Here is a 23735-nt window from a genome sequence, read left to right as displayed (position 1 = left end):
ACGTCATTCCTATTCAAGAAATGGACACTGTCAGTAATGTAAATTCATTAGGAATTGACTTTGATGGCCTTTCTACTCTTAGATTAATTCATCATTTTCCTGAGACACATCAATTACCACTCTGTCACATTAGCTTTCTGAAAATGACCCACCGTGTGACCTGAAGGAAGACTCAGTTGCCAGAATGATTTAAGAAAACAAGCCTCCAAAAAGCTCCACAAAAGGCATGTTGACTAGTTCATGGGGCTTTACCCCATAGAATACTGACCACTTTTTCCAATAACTTTTCACTTCAAAACGTGTTATTTGGAATGGAGAATGCAAACACTGCATATCTACCGAATCAAGGCTTTCCAAGTACAAAACTCCCTGTCACTGAATAAAGTAGGTAAAGCAAACGAGCATTTAAAGGTATCATTTTTAGAAAAATGGTTGGGAATTACAACTCTACTTTTCTCCATTACAGCAAAATCAGGACATATTTTGATAAATATTAGCCTATATGTGTTTGCTCCCATTTTGGTTATTCTGTTATGTCCTCTCACTTTATAGTTGGCACAAATCCCACTTTTCCCTTCTTTTTCCCTCATTTGTCTTCTCTTGTCCTCTCTTCTCTCCTGTCCTCTCTGTCCTCCTAAAAGTTCCTGGAAACGAACAAAGGGAGGAAGAGAGGTGGAAGTAAAAGCTCAAAAAGAGATTAGATTTGGTGAAGTCCTTCAAGTTTTTCTTTTTCTTTTCCCCAAGCCCTGAAGATGTTATTTTCTTAACCTCACGATTTATGGGTTGTCTTGAAACTTACTTCTCTCTGTGTCTCTCGTAGGCATGGTCCCATCTCTCATATATCATATTGATTAGTAATTTTGCAATGTATTCATTAAAAATTCAGGTGTGCTGCTGTTTTTGTTTTTTAATTGTAAAAAAATGATGCACACGTAGCCTTAACATAGGACATGAAAACAACCACAATATGGACATTCATGTGATGAGATCATCTGTGTTAAGGAGAATCTTTGTCTTTAAATTAACAGTGCAATTTAAAATTAAAAGATGTTTTCTTTAAAAATCTATTCCCTGTAATACTGAAGCCGAAATATGCAAAAATGTATGCAAAATATAGCACTCTATATATTTCAAATATATATGCAAAATTCTTCCCCTCTTGTATAATAAGGATTTATATAAAAAAATCATCAAACAATGAGAATGTTACAGTTCAAGAAATTAACACAATTTATCGATATGGAGATTTCCATGAATACCAGGTAGTTTGTGTCTGTCACAGACATTTGTTAAATGCAATAGATATAAATATAATGTGGTAAGAGAACTTACACCTCTTTTAGAGACTGATAACTGAGTGGTTACTGTTTTATCACTTACATGCCAACACTTATTTCCACTATCTCCCTCATATACAGTATTTATATCCACATAGATATATGTTACTTCTATACGATAATTATATACGTATATACACATGATACTCCTATATGGAACTTACATGCATAGTTTATATACATATAAATTAGGTTTATTAAAATAATATTAAAATTACAATTTAGTTTCATGTTATAATAAAATCTGCACTATTCTCTGGACTTAGGCATGTTCTATATGCAGCTTTGATCCGTTTGGCATTTGGGGACACAACCTTGATCCCAGTGGGGATCTCTGTGGCACCAAGGATTTTGACCTGCAGCTGTTCTATGATAATTATTTTGGTTCATGTAGGGAGTCTGAATTCTTAAGGAAGAGTAAGAATCACCAGCACCTCTTCCTGGTTGTCAAGATAATATATACTTGAGGAATAGTTTTCTGATGGATGAACACACCCACTGGGTTGGTTAGGCCTTTCAGAATCTTCTCAGTTTCCAAGTTGTGTTTAGTTCTAAGTGAAGAACCGCACTTGTCTCAAAGACCCCAGGGACGGACTCTGTGCCCTGTTGACAGGACACGCCGATTGGTATATACCAATCATATATAGCAATATCTATACCAATGGTGTATACCAATGCCAGTTCCAAACAGCCCCAATCAACTCTCGTATTTCCTAAGTGACATACTTTATGTTATAACATTTTGAGGTAACCACATAGGAATCAAAATGAAATAGGATTAATTACTTCGCCTGTATTCCCATTCTGCTTTCTTCTTAGCAATCAACATGATGTCCTGTTGATAATGATTTATGTATTTATATAGACTTTAAGCCCATTCTGGGCAGGGATAATGATTTGTTCGTCTTCACATCACCCACAGAGTCTAATATAAACGCTTGTTAGTTCAGGGGAGTCAAACATGCCCAGGTATTTTGATGATCAAACTTGTTTCATAAGTGAAGTACTTCTGTGTTTCCACAAGTAGAAACCCATAAAAACATCTCTACAGATGTTCTGTACATCGGAACCACTATCAAGGCTGGTGTCATACAACATTGTGCTGTGACAAAATGGATATTTGCGCTTGCTAGTCCCAAACCACTAATGCAACTGAATCTTGTATCTGCAATTCATCTCTAGAATCACAAGAAATAAGGAAAGGTGAAATGGAATTCAACTTTTCTGGCCATCTTTAGCTTGTAGAGCTCATATGAGTATGAACTACTTATATAACTAAAAGATAGGAGCTTAGCAAGCTCACTTTTAATTCACTGGTAAAGAAACGGAATGAAAAGACAGAAGAGTGCATTAAGATACTATATGTACTAGGGGCACCTGGGTGGCTCCGTCCATTAAGCGGCCGACTTCGGCTCAGGTCATGATCTCGCGGTTCGTGAGTTCAAGCCCCATATCGGGCTCTGTGCTGACAGCTCAGAGCCTGGAGCCTGCTTCGGATTCTGTGTCTCCCTCTCTCTCTGCCCCTCCCCTGCTCATGCTCTGTCTCTCTCTGTCTCAAAAATAAATAAAACATTAACAATTTTTTTAAATAAAAAAAGATACTATATGTACTTTAGTGGAAGAAATAGAAACAAGATGTAAATGTTTTGCAGCATGTTGACACTAAAACACACGAATTGCAACTGCCATTAAGAGATTATTTTTAAAATCTAAAAACAGTTTATTTTAAAGCAATCCCATTTATAGCAGTAATTATGTCTACTGACTTTAGGATAAAATAATTCCAAGACAACCTAAATTTCTCAAAGCCAGATTTTGAATTTAAATCTAGTTTTAACATTTATGTTATAGGCTACAAAAGCTATTTGAAACATGATGCATTGTATTGACTCAAAAACAATTTTTCTGAGACTAAAAAAGAACCAGAGAAGAGTAAACGGAATTGAAACTAAATTGAAACGTTTATGCAGATCCTTACAAAAGTTACTGACAAATGCCTATTACACAGTTGTTCAAACTAACGGAGAAATAGACTTACTTAAAAATAAGATCAATTGCTTGAAAAACACTGGGGCAAAACTGTAAAAGGAAATGAAAAATACAAAGGTCCATCCTTTCATTTTCTCTTCCTTTTGGAAAAGCTTGAAAGTGTTGGATTTGTCATAGTGTAACATTTTCTTTTTTTTAATATTTTATTTATTTTTTATTTTTTTTAACATTTATTCATTTTCTTGGGAGACAGAGAGAGAGACAAAGCAAGAGTGGAAGAGGGACAGAGAGAGAGGGAGACACAGAATCCAAAGCAAGCTGCAGGCTCTGAACTGACAGCACAGAGCCTGATGCGGGGCTCGAACTCACAAACCGTGAGATCATTACCTGAGCCGAAGTCAGATGGTTAACCGACTGAGCCACCCAGGCACCCTAATAGTGTAACATTTTCATACAAAATCTGTTACACTGTTTCCATATGCATGAACAACATTATTCTACTTGCAATGAGAAAAAGAGCAAGCATTAGATGTTAAATAGTACAAAGGAAATATTCAGACTTGGAGGTGGGTAAAAGTTAAGGCAGCGTGAGGGAGGCAACTTACAGTGAGTGAGAACATTTGCTTCCAAGAAACCCCGATACCCCGATACCTTGATTTTTTCCTGCAGTTCAATTTGTGAGGTCTTGAAGTCAGGACCTGGAGAGTTTGCACTTAATACATTTCTCCTCTCCAGAAGCTCTTCCATTTCTTCCACTTGGGCCTTTAGCCTTCTATTTTCTCTTTCCAGCCCTTGTTTTTCTGTTTCAAGTATTTCCCTCTTGTCCCGCTCCAAGATATTTTCAGCTTGCAATCTCTCTAGCTAAATACAGAAAACACAAAGAAGCAACATGTAGCATTTGTAATTATCAAAAGGCAAGGCACCCAGCAAACAAGCTCCCACTAAGAAAGGTTCACAGACACATAGATTTATATAATTTTTAAAAAGAATACTGTATTTGTCTGAAAAGTTGTGAACAACACGAAGATCCTAAGACCAGGCCATGCCCTAGATAAATGCAGTCTTCCTCTTGGTTCATGAGACTATTTCTATAATCGCACAGACCATATTTGTCAAATAAATATGTCAAATGAAAAACGATAATATTCTGGCGATCATCTCCACTTAAATGATGAAAATTATCCATTGGGAAGGCACGAAATAATTTCTTGGGTAATTTTGGTTGGATGGATATAGTGCATGTATTCCTTCACTTATTATTTATTTACTCTACCTTTATTTATTTATTTACCATACCTTTCAAGTTCCACATATTATACTAGTCACTGAGGACAAAGACAAGCGAGTGAAACAAAATAGTATAATCCATAATTAAAGTACTATAAAATATAGTCAAGCACACATGAGTGAGTGGCTAATTGGATTTCCAGAGAATTGGAGGTTGACAACCATGGCCAGGGGGCCACATCTGACCCATCTCTTTTAGTATACCCCATGATAATAGTAGTTTTTCATTTTTTTATAGTTGAAAACAATTAAAAAAGAATACTACTTCAGGCACACTGACATTATACAAAATTCAAATTTCAGTGTCAAAAATAAAGTTGTATTGGAATGCAGTCATGTTCATTCATTGACATATTGCTTATGATTATTGTCACACTAACAATGGCAGAGTTGAACTGTTGAGACAGAGGCTGTATGACCAGCAAAGCCTAGATTATTTACTATCTGGCCCCTTAGGGACAAAGTCTGCTCACTTCCAATTCTGTCCCATGATTCTCAACCACGGCTGCACATGAGATTGCCTTAGGGAGTTGTTGGTAATTACTGGTGAACAAGAACCCACCTCTAGGAGTTTTGATTTATTGAACTTAGGGTAATTTTAATGTCTCTCTCCCTTGGTCAGTTTTTGTTGTTTTAATATTTTTCTATTTAGATTTTAAAGAGGCAATATCAAACGTGTTTATTTTATTCAGTTTCATTATGTTTAAATATTTGCTCGTTATTATAATGACATTAAATTATAATTGCCTGCTATGATTATTTTTTTTTCTTGTTCTGGATGTTGTAAGTAGAAATGATTAGTAGCTTTTTTAGTTCTAAATTCTAATCCTGAGCTCTGAATTCTAATCTTGACTTCACCATTTATTCTGTGGGTAAATTCGGTCAGGCAACTTAATCTCCCCATGTGGACAATTTATTCTCTAATGTAACAGGGTCTGTGAGAAGTAAAATTAATTAAATTGACAGGAAAACACTTTGTATAGCAATGTTCTACTTAGAGAAAAAACACTGTGGCCATATAATTTGGGGGAAATAATTATATACGTATTTCTCTCATAATTTGAGCATATGTATATCCAAACGTCAAAGTAATTTTATGGTATACATCTGTATGGTGAAGCCACACTTCACAGTAGAAGAACAAGTAGAACCTAGTCCTGATTCTGTCACTTATCATTTTTTGGCTGATTCTCAATAAAACGTTTCCTCTTTTTGTTCCTTTTTAAAAATAAAATTCGGATGAGAACACCAGACCCACCAAATCCATGGAATTATAAGGGCTGAATGAAATCAGTTATTTGAAATGCCTTGTAAACTATGTAACATGATTAAAATGTGAGACATTTTTAAACTGTTAAGGATAGAAATTGGAAATTATTCATTTTTACATAGTTTTAAACGGCTTGATTGCAAAGTACTGATTAGTATTATAATATTATAAAGTATTTTTCATGACATTTTAAATTCTAAAAGAGAGATCAACTTAAGGAAAATGTTAGACTTCAAAAATATCTTTGGAAATGAATTTGCATTAAAAAATTTCTAAAACACCCTTTTTCATATACACATAATTATACCATTATTATAGAAAATAGTCTGTTCCCAAATCAAAGAGATGTTCTGGCTTCTAAAAAACAGGAAACAAAAATTACATTCTTGAGACTGGACCTTGTGTATCAACTAAATATCATAAACTAAGGGACCAAATTTTAGACAATGTGGTTAAACATGTGGAGTATCTATTGGGGGATTTAAGGTGAAAACAGTATTTCAAAATCCAATTACCAATATGACATTTCTTTAATTATTAAGGTTCATGCTTAAACTTTTTGACTATCATCATGTCACTTATGAGAATTAAAATAATAAAGCTGTAAGAAAAAATCATTAACTTAGTGATGAAAATTAATCTTAGGGGTGCCTGAATGGCTCAGTTGGTTAAGCACCCAACTTCAGCTCAGGTCATGATCTCATGGTTTGTGGGTTCAAGCCTCCATGCTTACAGTGTAGAGCTTGGGATCCATACCTGAGATTCTCTCTCTCCCTCTCTCTCTGCCCCTCCCTGACTCATGCTTTCTCTCTCTCTCTCAAAGTAAATAAATAAAAATAAAAAAAAAAAAATTTTTAAAGAAAAATTAATTTGGGGAACAAATATATATTTTGGCCAAGGGGATATATAATATGATGGTATGTCAGGGTATTATGAAACTGTAGGCATTTAAAAGAAATTGATGAAGTCCATTTTATTACTAATAACAGGTAGCAGATAGAACTAAGGTTTTAAAAAAGTAATAGATTGTTTGATTGAATAAACTCTAAATCTTTAAAAAAAATAAAGGAATGATTTTACCAGTCATAACAACAAATCTTAAATAATCACGTCTGATTATTTGTTATTTGCAGCCTATTAACACAGTGTGATTATATGATAAATTTATGTATACAAGACACAGCAAAAAAGTAAAGGTTATGTGGAAATTGGAACATCACAAATATTATAAGCAGTTTAAAATTTGTTTTAAACATTTCTTTATTTTTGAGAGAGACAGAGTGTGAGCGGGAGAGGGGCAGAGAGAGAGGGAGACACAGAATCGGAAGCAGGCTCCAAGCTCTGAGCTGTCAACACAGAGCCCAATGCAGGGCTCAAAACTCGCAGACTTCAAGATCATGACCTGAGCCAAAGTCGGAAGCTTAAGCGACTGAGCCACCCAGGTGCCTGATATTATAAGAAGTTTTATTTCTGTTTTCATTTCACACAATTTTTTCTTATCAAATTATTCTTTTCCAAGAATCATATGAAAATCTACCACATTAAAAGCCATTCAACTAAATGCAAGTTAAAAAGACAAAATAAACATCAGGTACTATTTTAAGCCCTCAGATTTATGGTACGCAATTCCAAGAATCACCAAATTGAATGCAATTCCATTGATTTGCTTCTACTGATCAAGAGAACATCTTAAAATATTTTAGTTCTAACTCTAAAATTCTATGAATTTTAACTAATCATGGGTACTATTGTTAAATTTCAGGTAATATGAAAAATTATTGAAAAAATGTTTTCTAAAAATTTTAAGGTAAAATATATATTCTCTTCAGAGTAATCAATAAAATATTTGTTGCTTTAATGATTTCCAATGTTATACATATTAAGCACCGAGAAAAATATATAAATACCCAACTGTTCAGGTGTTCAACAATTATTGAGTATCTATTATGTAAGAGGCAATGAATATTCTATTTCCAAAATACAAATAAACACATAGGTATAAATTGGGTAGAGATTCACGGGGGAGGAAACAACCTGTGTTCTGAGAAAGGCCTGTGATAAATTAGGCAATCAGAGGTTATTTGAATGAATAGTATATAAGCTGAAATCTGAAGTTTAAGAAAGCAAAGAGTCAGAATCAAGGCAAGAGTGTTCCAATAGAGGAAGCAGGGAATAGGTTTGAGCATTCTAAGAGGCAAGTGTTCAATCATGGTGTGGGGTAGAGTAGGATATAAAAGGAATCTGGACAAGCAGGCAGTGGTTCTTGAAAGTAAGTGCGAACATAACAATCATTTGAGTTGCTTGTGGAAAATGTAATATTGTGATTATCCTTAAAGATAGAATACGGGGTCATTTATAAACATTTACACCTACTCACTCGATATTCACCAATTATTAGTGCTTGACAATTTTGAGAAGACATCAAAGATCCCAATCAATGCCATAACTAGAATGTAGGTTTATGAAACCAGAGCTGTGCCATTTTGTTCATGAGCCTGGGACCTGACACAAGCTACGTAAGTGATCTATGAGGAGAAAGTACACAATGGTAGTCTCTAGGAAACAGCATTCCTATATTTCAATCACAACAATTACACACAAAACAAAATTAAGAAAGCATCCTAGAAGAACCAGTCATTTAGCCTACAGTACGTAACACCAGGAGGATTTCTCAGCTTTACTCTTAAGTCATTTCTCAGCATAGTTCCACTGCATTTTGTGACAGGTGAACGCAGTGACGTAAAGACAAGACTTACGGCAAAATGACCTAGAGTTGGGTCCCAATTCTCTTAATCTTGAAAGCCTCCATTTTTCATTTATAAAATGTAGAAAATACTTCCTAGAGCCTAGTCTTATGAGGCAGAAATTCTATTATTTAGGGGAAATATTTATTCCAAACTCAAATATTTCATGTGATAAATTTGTTTTCTAAAGAATAAAACATAGCAACGGCCAAATCAAATAAGGATGGATGAAAATAGTCTATTTCTTTTTCCTATTTTATCAAAATGATGATCATTTTGTGAATGGACCTTGTCAACTGAGGAAAGCCCCAACAGAGAGCACTGTGTGTGACATTCTGTAGGCCAGTGAGGAGTCTGCAACTGATGTGGATATGCCAATACTATATTTGCAGATATTCAGAATTTTCATTTCAGCCAAGTCAGCCATAAAATCGGACTACAAACTATGATTTTTGGAAGTTAAAGGTAAAAGGCAGGAAGCTTGCTATTTCCTAGCAGTAAGATGATTACTCTTTTACTGAGGGTAATATATATTCTTGGTAAAGAACCATATAGGCTCTTATCCTTACAATAATCCTGTAAGTTTGTACTTGTTACCATGAGGAAACTGGGGTCCTTAAGAGTAGAAGTAATTCTCAAGGTAGGCAGAGAGCCAGGTCTATGGTTCACCTAGAGGTCCTCTCTGATTCCAGTCCTGAGCTCATTCTACCCATACCAACGCTAACAGCTGCTAATGTATGTATATATCTGCAAGCAGTAACAACCAACACGTTTTGAATCCATTGTACTATGTTACAGCAAAAGTATGTTTTCTTTTGATATATTTTGGGGTTTTGATCCTTGCTTCATCTTTCTCTATCAGCAAATTAATTCAGAGGGAAAGCAATTCTGTGGACTCACATGAAAAAGTCTGGCAACTCAAAGCTAATGCACTGCGCATATTACTGATGTCAGCCTTCCCTGAGTCTTTTAACATTCTTTCTCTAACCAAGACTTAGAATCAAAAAAAAAAAAAAAAAAAAAGAGAAAAGAAAAAGAGTTGCGTAAACTCTCTGCTAAATAAAAATCTACTTCCCACTTGTCCACAGTTAAATACAGCTCAGTTGACAGCTCACACCCTCTTCTACCAAAAGTCAAGAGAATAATAAATGATTTTAGTAACGGGTAATGTCACATGCATTTTACTTACTTTAGTTTCATTTTAAATCTTAGGAAAATTTCTAAAAGTAAGGAGCCCCAGAAGTAATTTGAAATAAAATGTGTGCCAAAGTTGCATAGAAGAAGAGGGATCCTCGTACAAAAGAATTAATCTAGATACAGACACTATACCCTTAACAAAAATTAACTCAAAATGTATTATAAATGAGAGTGTAAAACACAAAATTGTAACAACTCATGGAAGATATGTAGCACAGGAGAAAATTTAGATGACTATGGATTTGGAGATGGCTTTTTAGATACATAACCATAGGTACGATCCATGAAAGAAATAATTTGATAAACTAGATCATTAAAATTGAAAATGTCTGCTCTGTGAAAAACAATGTCAAGAGAAGGAGAAGACAAACCATAGGCTGAAAGAAAATATTTGCAAAAGGCATATATGATAAAGGACTGTCATCCTAAATGCACAAAGAATTCTTTAAATTCAACAGTAGAAAACAAACCACCCAATTGAAAATAGGCTGATGATGTATAAATAATAGACATCTTACCAAGAAGATATACAGATGTCAAATATGAAAAGATGCTCCACATCATACATCATCAGGAAAATGCAAATTAAAACAATGGGATACCAATACACAACTATTAGATTGATGCAAATCCAGAACACTGACAACACCAAATGCTGGCAAGAACATGGAGCCACAGGAACTTTTCTTTCATACTTTGCTAGTGGGAAAGCAAAAGAATATGGCCACTTGGAAAGGAAGTTTGGAGGTTTCTTTCAAAACTAAACATTCTTATCATATTATCCAGTGATCATGAGCCTTGGTATTTAGCCAAAGGAGCTGAAAACTTATGTCCACACAAAAATACACACACACACACACACACACACACACACACACACACACAAATGGACACAAGGGTGTTTATAGCAGCTCATCACTGCCAAAACTTGAAGCAACCAAGATACCCTTCAGGAGGCACAAATGGATACACTGAGATATGTCCAGACAGTGGAATATTATGAAGCCCAAAAAAGAAATGAGCTATCAATCCATGAAAAGACATGAAGGAATCTTAAATGCATATTACTACAAAGCCAATCTGAAAAGACTTCATACTGTATGATTCCAACTATATGGCATTCTGGAAAAGGCAACATTATGAGAGACACGGAAATATATTAGTGCTTTTCAGAAGTTGCAGGGGATTAAAGGAGAGGCTGAAGATAGGGGAGAATAAGTAGGTGAAGCTCAGGAATTTTAGGGCAGTGAAGGTACTGTGCATGATACCACAATGATGGATACGTTATGTTTGTCCACATCTATATAATGTCCAACACCAATACTGAACCTTAATGTAAACTGTGGACTTAGGGTGATAATGATGTGTCAGGGTAGGTTCATCCGTTGTTACAATGTGCCACTCTGGGAGGGATCTGATAGCGGGGAAGGCTATGCATGTGCAGGGGTGGGACGCATAAACCTCTACACTTTCCCCTTAACCCTTGATTTTGTGGTGAATCTAAAACTTCTTTTAAAAAATAAAATAAAAGCTTTTTTTAAAAAAGAGATATTTTTGTATTTTGAATATTTACCCTTTACCATATATATGTTCTGCAAATATGTCTCACTAATCTTCGGCTTGTGTTTTAATTATCTTACTAGTGTCTTTCATAGCAAAAGTTATAAATTTTGATAAAGGACAAACGAACATTTTTTTCAAAAAAAAAGAGGAAAGCCAGAGAAAAGGGAGCCCTCGTGCACTGTTTGTGGGAACACAAACTGGTATAGACACTGTGGGAAACAGTAAGGAGACTCCTCAAAAAATTAAAAACAGGATTACCATATCATCCAGTCATTCCACTACTGGGTATTTACCCAAAGGAAATAAAAATACTAACTTGAAAAGATACATGCATCTCTATGTTTATTGGGGCATTATTTACAAGACCTAAGACATAAAAGCAGCCCAACTGTCCACCAACTAATAAAGAAAATGTGGTGTTTATATATATGTATATGTATATGTACATACATACATTTATATATATATACATATATATACATGAATACATACACACATATATGAATATTACTCAGTAATAAAAATGACTGAGATGTTGATATTTGCAACAACATGGATGGACCTAGAGGGTATTATGTTAAGTAAAATAAAGACAAAGAAAGACAAATATCATACGATTTCACTCATATGTGGAATTTATGAACCAAAACAAATGAAATAACAAAGAAAAAAGAGACAAAAAATTACAGGCTCTTAAATATAGAGGACGAACTGGCAGTTGCCAGAGGGGAGGTGGGTTGGGGGATGGGTGAAACAGATTAAGGGGATAAAAGAACATTTATCATGATGAGCACTGAGTAATTTATAGAATTGTCAAATCATATTCTATACCTGATACTAGTAAGACAATATATGTTAATTATACTTCAATAAAATGGAGGCCAAAATTCATACTTTTGATTGAACATGAATCAAAAGCAATGCAAGAAAATTACAAAAAAACAGTGTTTCTATGTATAAATAAGTCTATACATATTAGAATGACAAGAGAAATACATTTATAAAGACTTGCTTACACCCTGGCAGAGAAAACTTACGGATTTCACAAAGAAAAACTCAAAATGGGTATTTTGGACCCCTGGTTTTACAACAATGGTGGGCAGCCTAAAAAATTCTCACTGGTGTTACAAAATTTCATACACAAATATTTTCTCCATTTCAATGTACAATCATCGAACAATGATGTAGGTGATATAATAATCATCTATTCATATCCTAGTAATTGTCAGGATTTTAAAATGTGAATAAACACGCTGTTATTATGTCAAGCATAGAAAACTGTTTATGAACATGTCCTACAACAACCAGAGAAAAGCGATAACCTAAACACAAAACAGTGCAAAGATGCTTTTGTGCACCTCTCCTGCCAAGCTCTGATATGCTGCAGTGGATTTCTCATAAACTTGATCAGGCATGAATTTCACAGAAGCAGTGCTTCCAGAATTTGAGAAGTGAAACACAATAGAGTTTTAAAGATACGGATTTTGTTCCAATGAGAACAGGACCAGAGGTTTATGTAAGGTAGGTCTAATGGAACTTAATTTTGCCATGGGCTAACTACACCCTCCAGTAGTACTGAGTACTAAGGAAAGCTACGGTAACACAGTTCTTAGCAAGATCTGTGGTGGGAAAATAAGTACATTATAAGAAAGATGAAATTAAGCAAGCTATGAAAGGTAGACCTTCCTTATTTCCAAAATCTCTCCTAAAATTAAATTTAAAAGTAGACAAACTCTCTTGGCCCCAGAGTTAACAAACAGGTTGTCTCGGAGATTTTGATAGCTCGCAGTATCATTTGACCTAGAAGGTATATTGACTAACCGCACATACCCTGATGGTTCAGATAAAATAGAAAGATAACTTTAATTATTAACACTGAGCTGTAAAGGAGAAAAAAAGTGCATATATAATTTACAGAAGAAAATAGTAGAAAAGGACAATGAATTAAAAATGAAATAGTGGCAAGGACTTATGAGCTTCCCCTAAATCACTACTTTACATCAAGAATGACTTAGTAGAACACGTTTATGTTTCAGATATGCTGCTTTTTAGTATCTGATTTGGGGGGAAATTGCACAAAAGAGATACATTGATGAATTCTTTTTTTTTTAAAGATACACTGATGAATTCTTTAAAAAATACATAAGAATAAAACATAGTTTGTCTTGATTAAGCCAGAATTACACAATCTTTATTTTTTTACATTAAAATGAGATCATTCGTTCAAAAGATTAATATTATAATGAGGCGAGTTAATTCCTTCCATTCATCTTTAGTCTAAAGTCAGCACTTTTTACCAGCTCCCTATTCACAACTGGTTTGCAATGACAAATCTGTTGACAGATCAACTGTCCATACGTGTGTGGCTCTGATTCTCGTCTCTTATTCTACTTCTTTGGTCTACCAATCATTGCACAAATACTACTCCATTTATTATATGTATTGTATACACATAATATACATATAAATATAAATTTTTGCTGGTGTATACATATTTAATTGATCTTATACCCAGCAGTATCCCTAAACTCTTGTGAATTATATTTTGTAGGTTACTTTCTATTTTCCAAAGAGATAATTATGTCATCTGTAGTAATTACAATTTTGTATCTTGCCAATTCTTATTATTTTATTTCTTTTTCTTTTTTTGTTGAACTGTCTGGCATCTGAAGTAGAATCTTGAATCAAGAAAGGGATAGCACGCTCTGATACTCCATCTTTAAATAAAGAATTTGCTCTAAAATTTTGCTACTCTATCAAGTTTTAAAAGTCCTCTTGATTCCTAGTGTGCTAAAATATTTTTCCGTACAATAATGAAATAAGTTGTAGCAACTGTTTTTATTTTTTTATGTAATCTTTGAGATAACCACATAATTTTTTCTTTTACTCTGTTTAATGTGCAGATTTATGTGACAAATTACCCAACGTTACAATATATCTTCTGTTTCTGTGACAAATCAACCGTTTTTATTTACTATGAGATTAAGACTCCTTCTACTTGGTTAATATTATTGCCTCTACATATACATGTGAGAATGATTGTACTTTTCCTGTCTTATACTTGCCTAGGTGGAACATTAGGATTAAACACAGTAGAAAAAGTTGGAAATTTTTTCCTCTTTTTCTCTTCTAGAATATGTTCTATAAAATTGGAATAATTGGGATGCCTGGGTGGTTCACTCAGTTAAGTGTCTGACTTTGGCTCAGGTCATGATCTCGCGGTCATGAGTTTGAGCCCCACATCAGGCTCTGTGCTGACAGCTCAGAGCCTGAAGCCTTCTTTGGATTCTGGGTGTCTCTCTCTCTCTCTCTCTCTCTCTCTCTCTGCCCTTCTGCCACTCATACTCTGTCTTTCTCTCTCAAAAATAAATAAAAACATTAAAAACATTTAAAAATATTGGAATTATTTACTTCGAATGGTACGATGTAACCATAAAGCATTCTGATACTGGAGTTTTATTGTAGGAAGAGTTTTAATTTATTAATTTTAATTTACTTTATATAATGTTATAAATAAATTCAGGCTTTCTATTTATATAAGAGTCATTGTGGGTAAGCTATATTTTTCCAATCAATAATTTATTTCATGTAAGATTTTATTTTTATTAGCACTGTCCCTTCATAGTGTTTCCTTATCTTTGTAAATCTCTGCTCTATCTAAGGCTGTGTCCCTTTTTAATTACTAGCTTTTTCTAATTATAGATCTTGATTAATTTTACTTGAATTTCATTTCAGTTTATTTCTTTTTTCTTTTTTTTTTTTTTAATGAAGAACCAACTTCTGGTTTTGTTGACTGTAATACACTTTTTAAATATATTATTAATTCCTAATATTGTCTTTTTTTTCCTTTCTTTCTACAGCCATTGTTATTTTTTTCTATTAGAATATTAGCTCCTTAATTTTTTGTCATTGTTATTTTGTTATTCCAGGTACTCCAAGAAGCAGCTATACAATGGGATTAAAAATGCAATGACTTTATTAGGAAGAATGCATCGGAGAGAAAATGAGAAGGGAGTCAGGAGAGGCAGGGGGCAGCTGGATTGCAATCAGGGCTGACTTTGAGTCAGGGGGAGAGAGGGAAGAAAAGACAGTTGGGTGGAATCATCTTAGATGTCATTGCAGTCCAAAGAGAGTTAGGTGAGGTCACAGAGGAGCTGTTAAGTTAGCGAGAAGGTCACATCTCCCAGAAACAAGGAGGCTGCCCTCTGTTGGGAGTAGCCTGTGGGAAGCATGATCTTATTGCCTGGATTTCAGAGTACAGCAGTTAGAATTCTGGGTTAATTACACTCCCTGTAATTGAGATCTGAGAGTCACCATCCCATGGTGCACATAACCGTTTCCTAATATAGTCACTAATGTTATAAATATCCCTGAATTTTGCAGAATCCCTCGAGAATTCAGTGTTTTATCTTTCAATCTTATATCCCATTAAATTTATTTCTTTGACCTATAAGTTATTTGGATGTCTGTTTTCCAATACCCAAATAAACAAGTTTCTTGAAGTTATTTTCTATAATCAATGCCATAACAAATGACCATTCATGGTCAAAAAATAGTATCTTTTGGGAATTACACAGCTTAGAACATGACCACAGACTAAGTCCCCATCTTTCCACACAGCCTCCAAAAGTCAACAAGAAGAAATAAAATCACTCATTCTGCAAATATAATTGAGACTTATTTTATTGTTTTTTAAATTTTTTTAATGTTTATTTATTTTTGAGAGAGAGAGAGAGACAGAGACAGAGACAGAGCACGAGTGGTGGAGGGGGAAGAGAGAGAAAGAGGGCGACACAGAATCCGAAGTGGGATCCAGGCTCTGAGCTGTCAGCACAGAGCCCAACGCAGGGCTCGAACTCACAAACTGCGAGACCATGACCTGAGCTGAAGTTGGACACTTAACCTACTGAGCCACCCAGGTGCCCAAGAGACTTATTTTATTGTTTTAAAGTTTGTTTATTTCGAGAGAGAGCGTGCATGAGCAGGAGAGGGGCAGAGAGAGAGGGAGAGAGAGAGGGAGAGAGAGAGAGAATTGCAAGCTGGCAGAACAGAGATGCAAATTGGTGCAGCCACTCTGGAAAACAGTGTGGAGGTTCCTCAAAAAATTAAAAATAGACCTACCCTATGACCCAGCAATAGCACTGCTAGGAAGTTACCCAAGGGATACAGGAGTACTGATGCATAGGGGCACTTGTACCCCAATGTTTATAGCAGAACTCTCAACAATAGCCAAATTACGGAAAGAGCCTAAATGTCCATCGACTGATGAATGGATAAAGAAATTGTGGTTTATATACACAATGGAGTACTACGTGGCAATGAGAAAGAATGAAATATGGCCCTTTGTAGCAACGTGGATGGAACTGGAGAGTGTTATGCTAAGTGAAATAAGCCATACAGAGAAAGACAGTTACCATATGTTTTCACTCTAATGTCGATCCTGAGAAACTTAACAGAAACCCATGGGGGAGAGGAAGGAAAAAAAAAAAAAAGAGGTTAGAGTGGGAGAGAGCCAAAGCATAAGAGACTCTTAAAAACTGAGAACAAACTGAGGGTTGATGGGAGGTGGGAGGGAGGGGAGGGTGGGTGATGAGTATTGAGGAGGGCACCTTTTGGGATGAGCACTGGGTGTTGTATGGAAACCAATTTGACAATAAATTTCATATATTGAAAAAAAATAAAAAAATAAAAATAAATAAAAAAAAAATAAATAAAATTTTTTTAAAGCCTTAAAAAAAAAAAAAAAAAAAGAAAAGAGCTCAACGAGGGGCTCAATTTCATGAGATCATGACCTGAGCTGAAATCGAGAGTTGGATGCTTAACTGACTGAGCCACCCAGGCGCCCTGAGACTTAGTTTATTAGAAACCTCGATTCACATGTAAGAGTTACAATATATATCCAGGAGCTGCAGAGTCCTCTCCAGAGACCATGCAGGAGCAGAGTCGGATGGCATTGGGCATTAGATGGAACCCCAGCTAGGGTGGACCGCTGCAGGGGAAGTCACATCACCCTCCACCAGGAAACACTGAGAGTAAACCTCAAACCGAGAGGACCAGAAAATCCTCTACTAGAAGGAATGTAAGAAAGGAGCTTAGAAAGTACAAAGAATAATAGCTGTCAGTCTTGAGGTGGTACCAGTTATGCGGGAGATATATCCTAGAAGGCAAGAGTGTCATTTGGGTAATTCCAGGTAAAGAAAAATTGGAAAGTAAGAAGTTGCTCTTAAGGGTTCTATCAAAGAATAAGAATACAGATTAATCTGCATCCTTCTACCCAAAAGCTTTAATTAAAAACAAACAAAAAACCCAGTCCTTTGTGTGTCAACTAGGGGAGCACTCTAGAACTAGGAAATTAAGTACACAACCCACCCTCTTCATTATTCCACCTTCTCCCACAGAAATACTTGTCATTATTGTCACTTGTCTAGGAAAACCCTACCCCCTTCATCACAACAAACAAAAAGAAATTCAATATCCACACAAAACTACTAAAAGTAGAAAATAAAATAAAGATCAAAACTTTCAACTGCTCAAAAACAAATAATCCAATTAAAAAATGGGTAGAAGGGCATAACCAGACCTTTCTCCAAAGAAGACAGGCAGACGGCCAACCGACACATGACAAGATGCTCAACATCACTCATCATCAGGGAAATGCAAATCAAAACCACAATGAGGCATCACTTCACACCTGTCAAAATGGCTAACATTAACAACACAAGAAGTAACAAGTGTTGGTGAGGATGCGGAGAAAAGGGAACCTGGTGCATTGTTGGTGGGAGTGCAAACTGGTACAGCCATTCCAGAGAAAAATGTGGAGTTTCCTCAAAAAGTTAAAAATAGAATTACTATTATTATGGCCCAGGAATTCCACTCTGGAGTTACTGACCCAAAGAATATGGAAACAGTAATTCAAAAGGATATATGCACTACTGTGGTTTTTGCAGCATTGTTTATAATAGCCAAATTATGGAAGCAGCCCAAGTGCCCATCAATAGATGAATGGATAAAGAAGGGTGGTATATACACACACAATGGAATGTTACTCAGCCATAAAAAAGAACCGGATGTTGCTATTTGCAACAACATAGATAGGAAAAAATACTTTCAGCTGCTGAAAATACTCCTCATGAAACTATCACAGGACAAAGGAAAACTATAATACCACACTCCAACATAAATTCTATTAAAGCAAAAAGAGAAAAAAGTGTAAACCATAATATTGGATACAAGTGAACTAACAGAGTGTAATTCATATTGATTACATAACCCGGAATATAGTTTTTCAAGTGATTTTTAACACAAAACTCTCATTTAATATCCAATGGGATATATTCTGAGAACAGTGAGGACTGCACAGAAATCTTTAATTCCACTTAAGAGGACTATTATGGGTAATAACATTGATGTTGTGAATTTGTAACGATTTTATGCATGTTTTTTTTTAATTTTTTATGCTTATTTAGTTTTGAGACAGAGAGAAACAGAACATGAGCGGGGTAGGGGCAGAGCAAGAGGGAGACAGAATCTGAAGCAGGTTCTAGGCTCTGAGCTGTCAGCACGGAGCCTGAGGTGGGGCTCAAACCCACCAACTGTGAGATCATGACCTGAGCGGAAGTCGGACGCTTAATCAACTGAGCCACCCAGGCGCCCCTTATGTATGTTTTAAGACAAAACAAATAACTTTATATATCAACATTATTGGGAAAGAAACAAAGTTTTAAAAAGAAAAGACATAACAAAAAAATTAAGAAATGACACATTCACGTTGGAAAGTGTTTTGGTAATTTTCTAAAAGCTTAAGTTTTTACCTATACTATCTATCAACCAGCAATTCCACTCCTAGGGATATAATTTCCACTCCCAAGATTAATAAAAACATGACCATAAAACGTAAATAAATTAAAATATATTCAAAGTTGTATTCTTTACAATCAAAATCTTAAAAAACATGTTCAGCCACAGGAGGAGGGATAAACAACTCTCGGTGTATTCATACAATGGAGTATTATTATATTGTTAGTAAGTAAAAAGGAACAAACTACTGATACGCGAAACACCACACATGAAGATATAATAAGCAAAAGAAGGCTGGTGCCATCAAGTATTATTAGGTATGTTTCCCTTTATATGAAGTGCTGCCCAATGGGCAATATGTGTGGTACCTCCAAGGTGGGAAATTGACTGGGAAGGGGCATTAGTAAACTCGAGAACTTTACAGGGTGGCAGAAATATTCCATATCTTGCAAAGAGTGTGCTTTTTACAAATGCTTACATATTTCATGATGCACTGACCAGTACCACTCAATATCTGTTCTTTAAATTGTGTGTAAATTATACCTCAGCAGAAAAGGTCAGCAATAAATACTTAATGCTAAATTTAAATGAAAATTTTGAAATATGAATGTGACTTCAGTTTTCTGTCTACAGAAAGGACGTGTCTACAGAAATATACTGCAAGGGAAATGAACATGTTCAGCACCCAAATCTTTCTAGTAAGATAAACCATAGCACATTGAGAAATCCTTGCCTCCAGACCTGAAGCTAGCTAGAAAGTACAAGATGAACCCAGAACATAATTGTGTCTGAAAACAGTTAATCACTCGGTGATTAATGGGAAAATGTCATAAGGACACTAGTTCCAGCTTAAAAGGACTCCTACTGGCTAAATTTGGGGCAATTTGAGCATCAAAAGTGAAATCAATATTAACATATAATACATCGAAGAAAAATAAATTCATAACTCTATAATACAACTCAAAGATAGAAAAAGAGACAAAGAGAAAACTTTTTAAAAACTTTTTTTTTCTTTGTTGCAAAAGGATGCCAGCTAATAAATGTAGAGGGATAGTGGAGTTAGAACTCTGGAAACTATGAATTATAACAATTATAACCAGTTCAGATAAAAACAATCAACGGGTGCCAAAATCCTTAGAGAAAAGATATTTAGAGAACAGGGTAATTTTAGGATATCAGACAATTTTCTGAAAGATCATTCACTAATTTCAAAATGAGTATCATATTGGAGAAAGCTACAAATCCACACCCTAATTAAGCAATCATGTTCAGCATCACTAACAGCAGAACAACATTGCATTATGTTTCTCTTTATGTGATTCATAAGAAATACGTATGTAATGTACATGGTATTCTTGCTAAAAAATGTTTAGTCTGACTGTAACTAGCCTGTAAATCAGTGGCTCCCAGCCAGCATGGTTTTACCCAAAGGGGACATTTAGTAAAGTCTGAAGACATTTTTGGTCATTACATCTGGAGAGATGTTACTAGAGTTTGGTGGACAGAAGCCAGGGATACTGCGAAATGTCCTACAACACAAAGAACAACACCTCACAGCATGTCAACGGTGCTGAGGTTGAGAAATCCTGCTCTAGACCTACTTTCCTCTTTACCGGTAATTCAGGACATAGAAGAATAACCAATACTATTAGCAAACAATTAGACAACTCCAGAATGTGGTATATTCTGCCACTGGACTAATCTGATTTTTTAAAATAGTAATGTATGAGGAAATAGTGGGAGAAGCAGTTCTAGAGTAAAAGGGTGATTAAATAAGATAACACCTATGCATTAATAAACTCAACTGCATTAAGACAAGCAGATCAAAAAGACATTCCTGAAGAGAGGGAATTTAAATATGAACCAGATCTTGATTATATTACAGCTAATAACTTCTTAGGATTGATAATTGTGGTTATGTAGGAAAATGCCCTTACTCTAAGATGATACATGCTAAAGAATTTGAGAAAAGTATTATTTTATTTTATTTTTTTACTTATTTATTTCAGAGAGAGATAGAGTGAGTGGGGGAGGAGTAGAGAGAGACGGAGAGAAAGAGGATCTCAAGCAAGCTCCATGTTGCCAGAAGAGAGCCTGACACAGGGCTCAAAGTCACGAAACCGTGAGATCACAATCTGAGCTGAAACCAGGTCAGACGCTTAACCGACTGAGCCACCCAGGTGCCCCTTGAAAAAAGTATTATGATGAATACAACTTGTGTCCAAGAGGTACATTAATTACAGAGATTAATCTTAAAAGATAACAGATAATGTTAAATTTAAAAATTAATAAGCAGAATGAGGCATATGATAATATCACTTATAATAGTTTAAAATGTACATTTTCAAGAATATATATAAAGAATAGATACATATTGCAATGGTTGCCTATGTGGGGAATGCATGCAACAGAGGGATATATAGACAATAATAAATGAATGAATGAATGAATGAATGAATGAATACAAAGAAGACAGGGACTTTGCAGAGACCCATAGTGACAACGTTCCATAACTAAGGCATATAGCATAGCAAAAGTCTCTGCCTCAGAGTAGCAAAATGAATCCACATATAAAAATATAAATATTAGTGTACACATGAGGGCCAAAATATAATTCAAAGAGATAATTGTATTTTTTAAAAAAGAAACATATTATGGTTGACTCCAGTGAAGACATCAAAAGGGAGAGAGAGAATGAAAAAATCTATATTTTCTGGAAAGACTCAAATGAAGACAACTGTACTAATAGTGGCCCTGAAATACACACCTTCTGGATGTGATTCTGGTACTTGAATGAATGGATCCCCCCACCCCTGGTGGTACTGGATACAAACTATGATTCTCACGTGTGATCTAGGATAACATTGAGGGGAAGCATAGAGTTGAAGGAGAAACACCTTATGTAGTCGCTTAACAGTTAAATGATATAGAAGCAATGGTAATGATATGGATTTTGGATGTGGCCAGATTTTATTAAATGACTTGGAAGCCATAAAGAAAATAGCTGACAGGCTCGGGTCAGCCAATTTTCAAATCACAGAATGTTATTAAAGCCAGAAGTTGTTCCTGACTGTGTTTAAAGAAGCTCTTATCTCCTGAATCCAGCAGGCAGACTGAGTGTCTCCAGTCCCAGGAATTAATCTTATGTGGAAGAGCTTCTCAGGAGACAAAACAGTCTTGACAGTTCTCCAGAGGGCCCCGGGAAGGAAGCAGTGGGACCTTGGAACCTAGAAAGAGCTTATTTGAGTGGATGCACTTGAACACCTTGAAGCACTATCCTGTTCCAGTGGGACTGCAGAAACGAGTTCCTCAAACGCCATGTAGACACAATCCACCTGCATGGCCCTGGGAAACAGCAGACAAATGGTGGGTGATGATGGACAGCCAAATGTCATCAAGTGGTAACCCGATCTCACGTTCTCTTTCTGGATGTCGTATCCTTGCCGGACCTCAAATGACCTTGATGTTCTTCAGAACATCTCATTGGTCCATGATATTGAAGACATCATACTAATTACATATGACGAACAAGAAGTGGGAAGTGCTCTGGGTGCCCCAGTAGCTCACAGGCATGTCAGAGAGTAGGAAGTTCATTCACACAGATTAAGGATCCTACCACTCCAATAAGATGTTTAGGGACCCAGTTTTCTGGAGCATGCTGAATCATCACCTCTAAGGTGAGGAACAAGTTAACAGCACTAAGAAAGAGGCAGAATGGTTGGCCTTGGAGACTGGAGATGCCGCACTTGGAAATAAGGTTTTGACCCATTTACGGAGTAACTTAAAGCATGGCATTTTTGAGTGGGGCCTAGAGCAAGGGAGGGAGCATCCGGTCCAAGCTGTTGCATTAAAATATGTCACAGATGAGAATGTATTGTGGAGACTTTGACAGACCCCCAAAGAGGAGTCACAGAACAGACCCTGAGGGTTCTCAAACAAGGCAATGCCATCTCCAGAAGTGAACTACTTTTTATTGGAAAACTAGCTCCTCAACTGTTAAAACCAGTTCCTAGTAGAGAATGAGTCCTGACCATGGGACAATAAGTGACTCTGTGGCTGGAGCTGCCCATCATGGTCTGGATATTACCTCATCCATGAAACTATAAAATCAGGGAGACTTAATAGCAATTCTTCTTTTAATGGAAATAATATACTGAGGATCAGGCCCAACAGGTGCAGAGGACAACAGTAATTTACACATACAGATGGACCAAACCCTCAAGGTACCTATCTATATCACATGGATGCCTCTCTCTTAGTTCACACATATGAGTCCACGGGCAATATCTTTCAATGAGCTAATGTAGAAGGGCAAAAACAAAAGGGATGACCCATGAGAGGGTCATCTTGATAGGTTAGCATGAGATAAAAAAAGGAAGCTACTTTACTACAAACGTACTCAGTGGTGGCTCTAAAGGACAACGATGAGGAAAACTCCTTCCAGTACTTGGAGAAATACACTTGTCATCAATGTGGATTGAAGGGACAAGTGACCGAAGGTAAGTATATATACAACTGACTGGAAAGTGGTGAACCACTGACCTTTTGGCT

At 35.7% G+C, this 23735-nt stretch overlaps 1 protein-coding gene across 1 annotated transcript in view; it reads right to left on the bottom strand.

Annotated features, from left to right (window-relative positions):
- CCDC102B (coiled-coil domain containing 102B) overlaps nt 1–23735 on the bottom strand; it is a 197103-nt gene that overhangs the window by 8277 nt on the left and 165091 nt on the right. The window contains exon 12 of the mRNA XM_042911020.1: nt 3978–4187. Within this exon, the coding sequence (XP_042766954.1) occupies nt 3978–4187 (210 nt within the window). The remainder of the gene's footprint in view (nt 1–3977; nt 4188–23735) is intronic.

Source organism: Panthera leo, chromosome D3, assembly GCF_018350215.1.
Source record: "Panthera leo isolate Ple1 chromosome D3, P.leo_Ple1_pat1.1, whole genome shotgun sequence".
Classification (NCBI taxonomy): Eukaryota; Metazoa; Chordata; class Mammalia; order Carnivora; family Felidae; genus Panthera; species Panthera leo.
The sequence above is the reverse complement of the archived record's forward strand: the minus strand, read 5'-3'. Positions and strand labels throughout refer to the sequence as shown.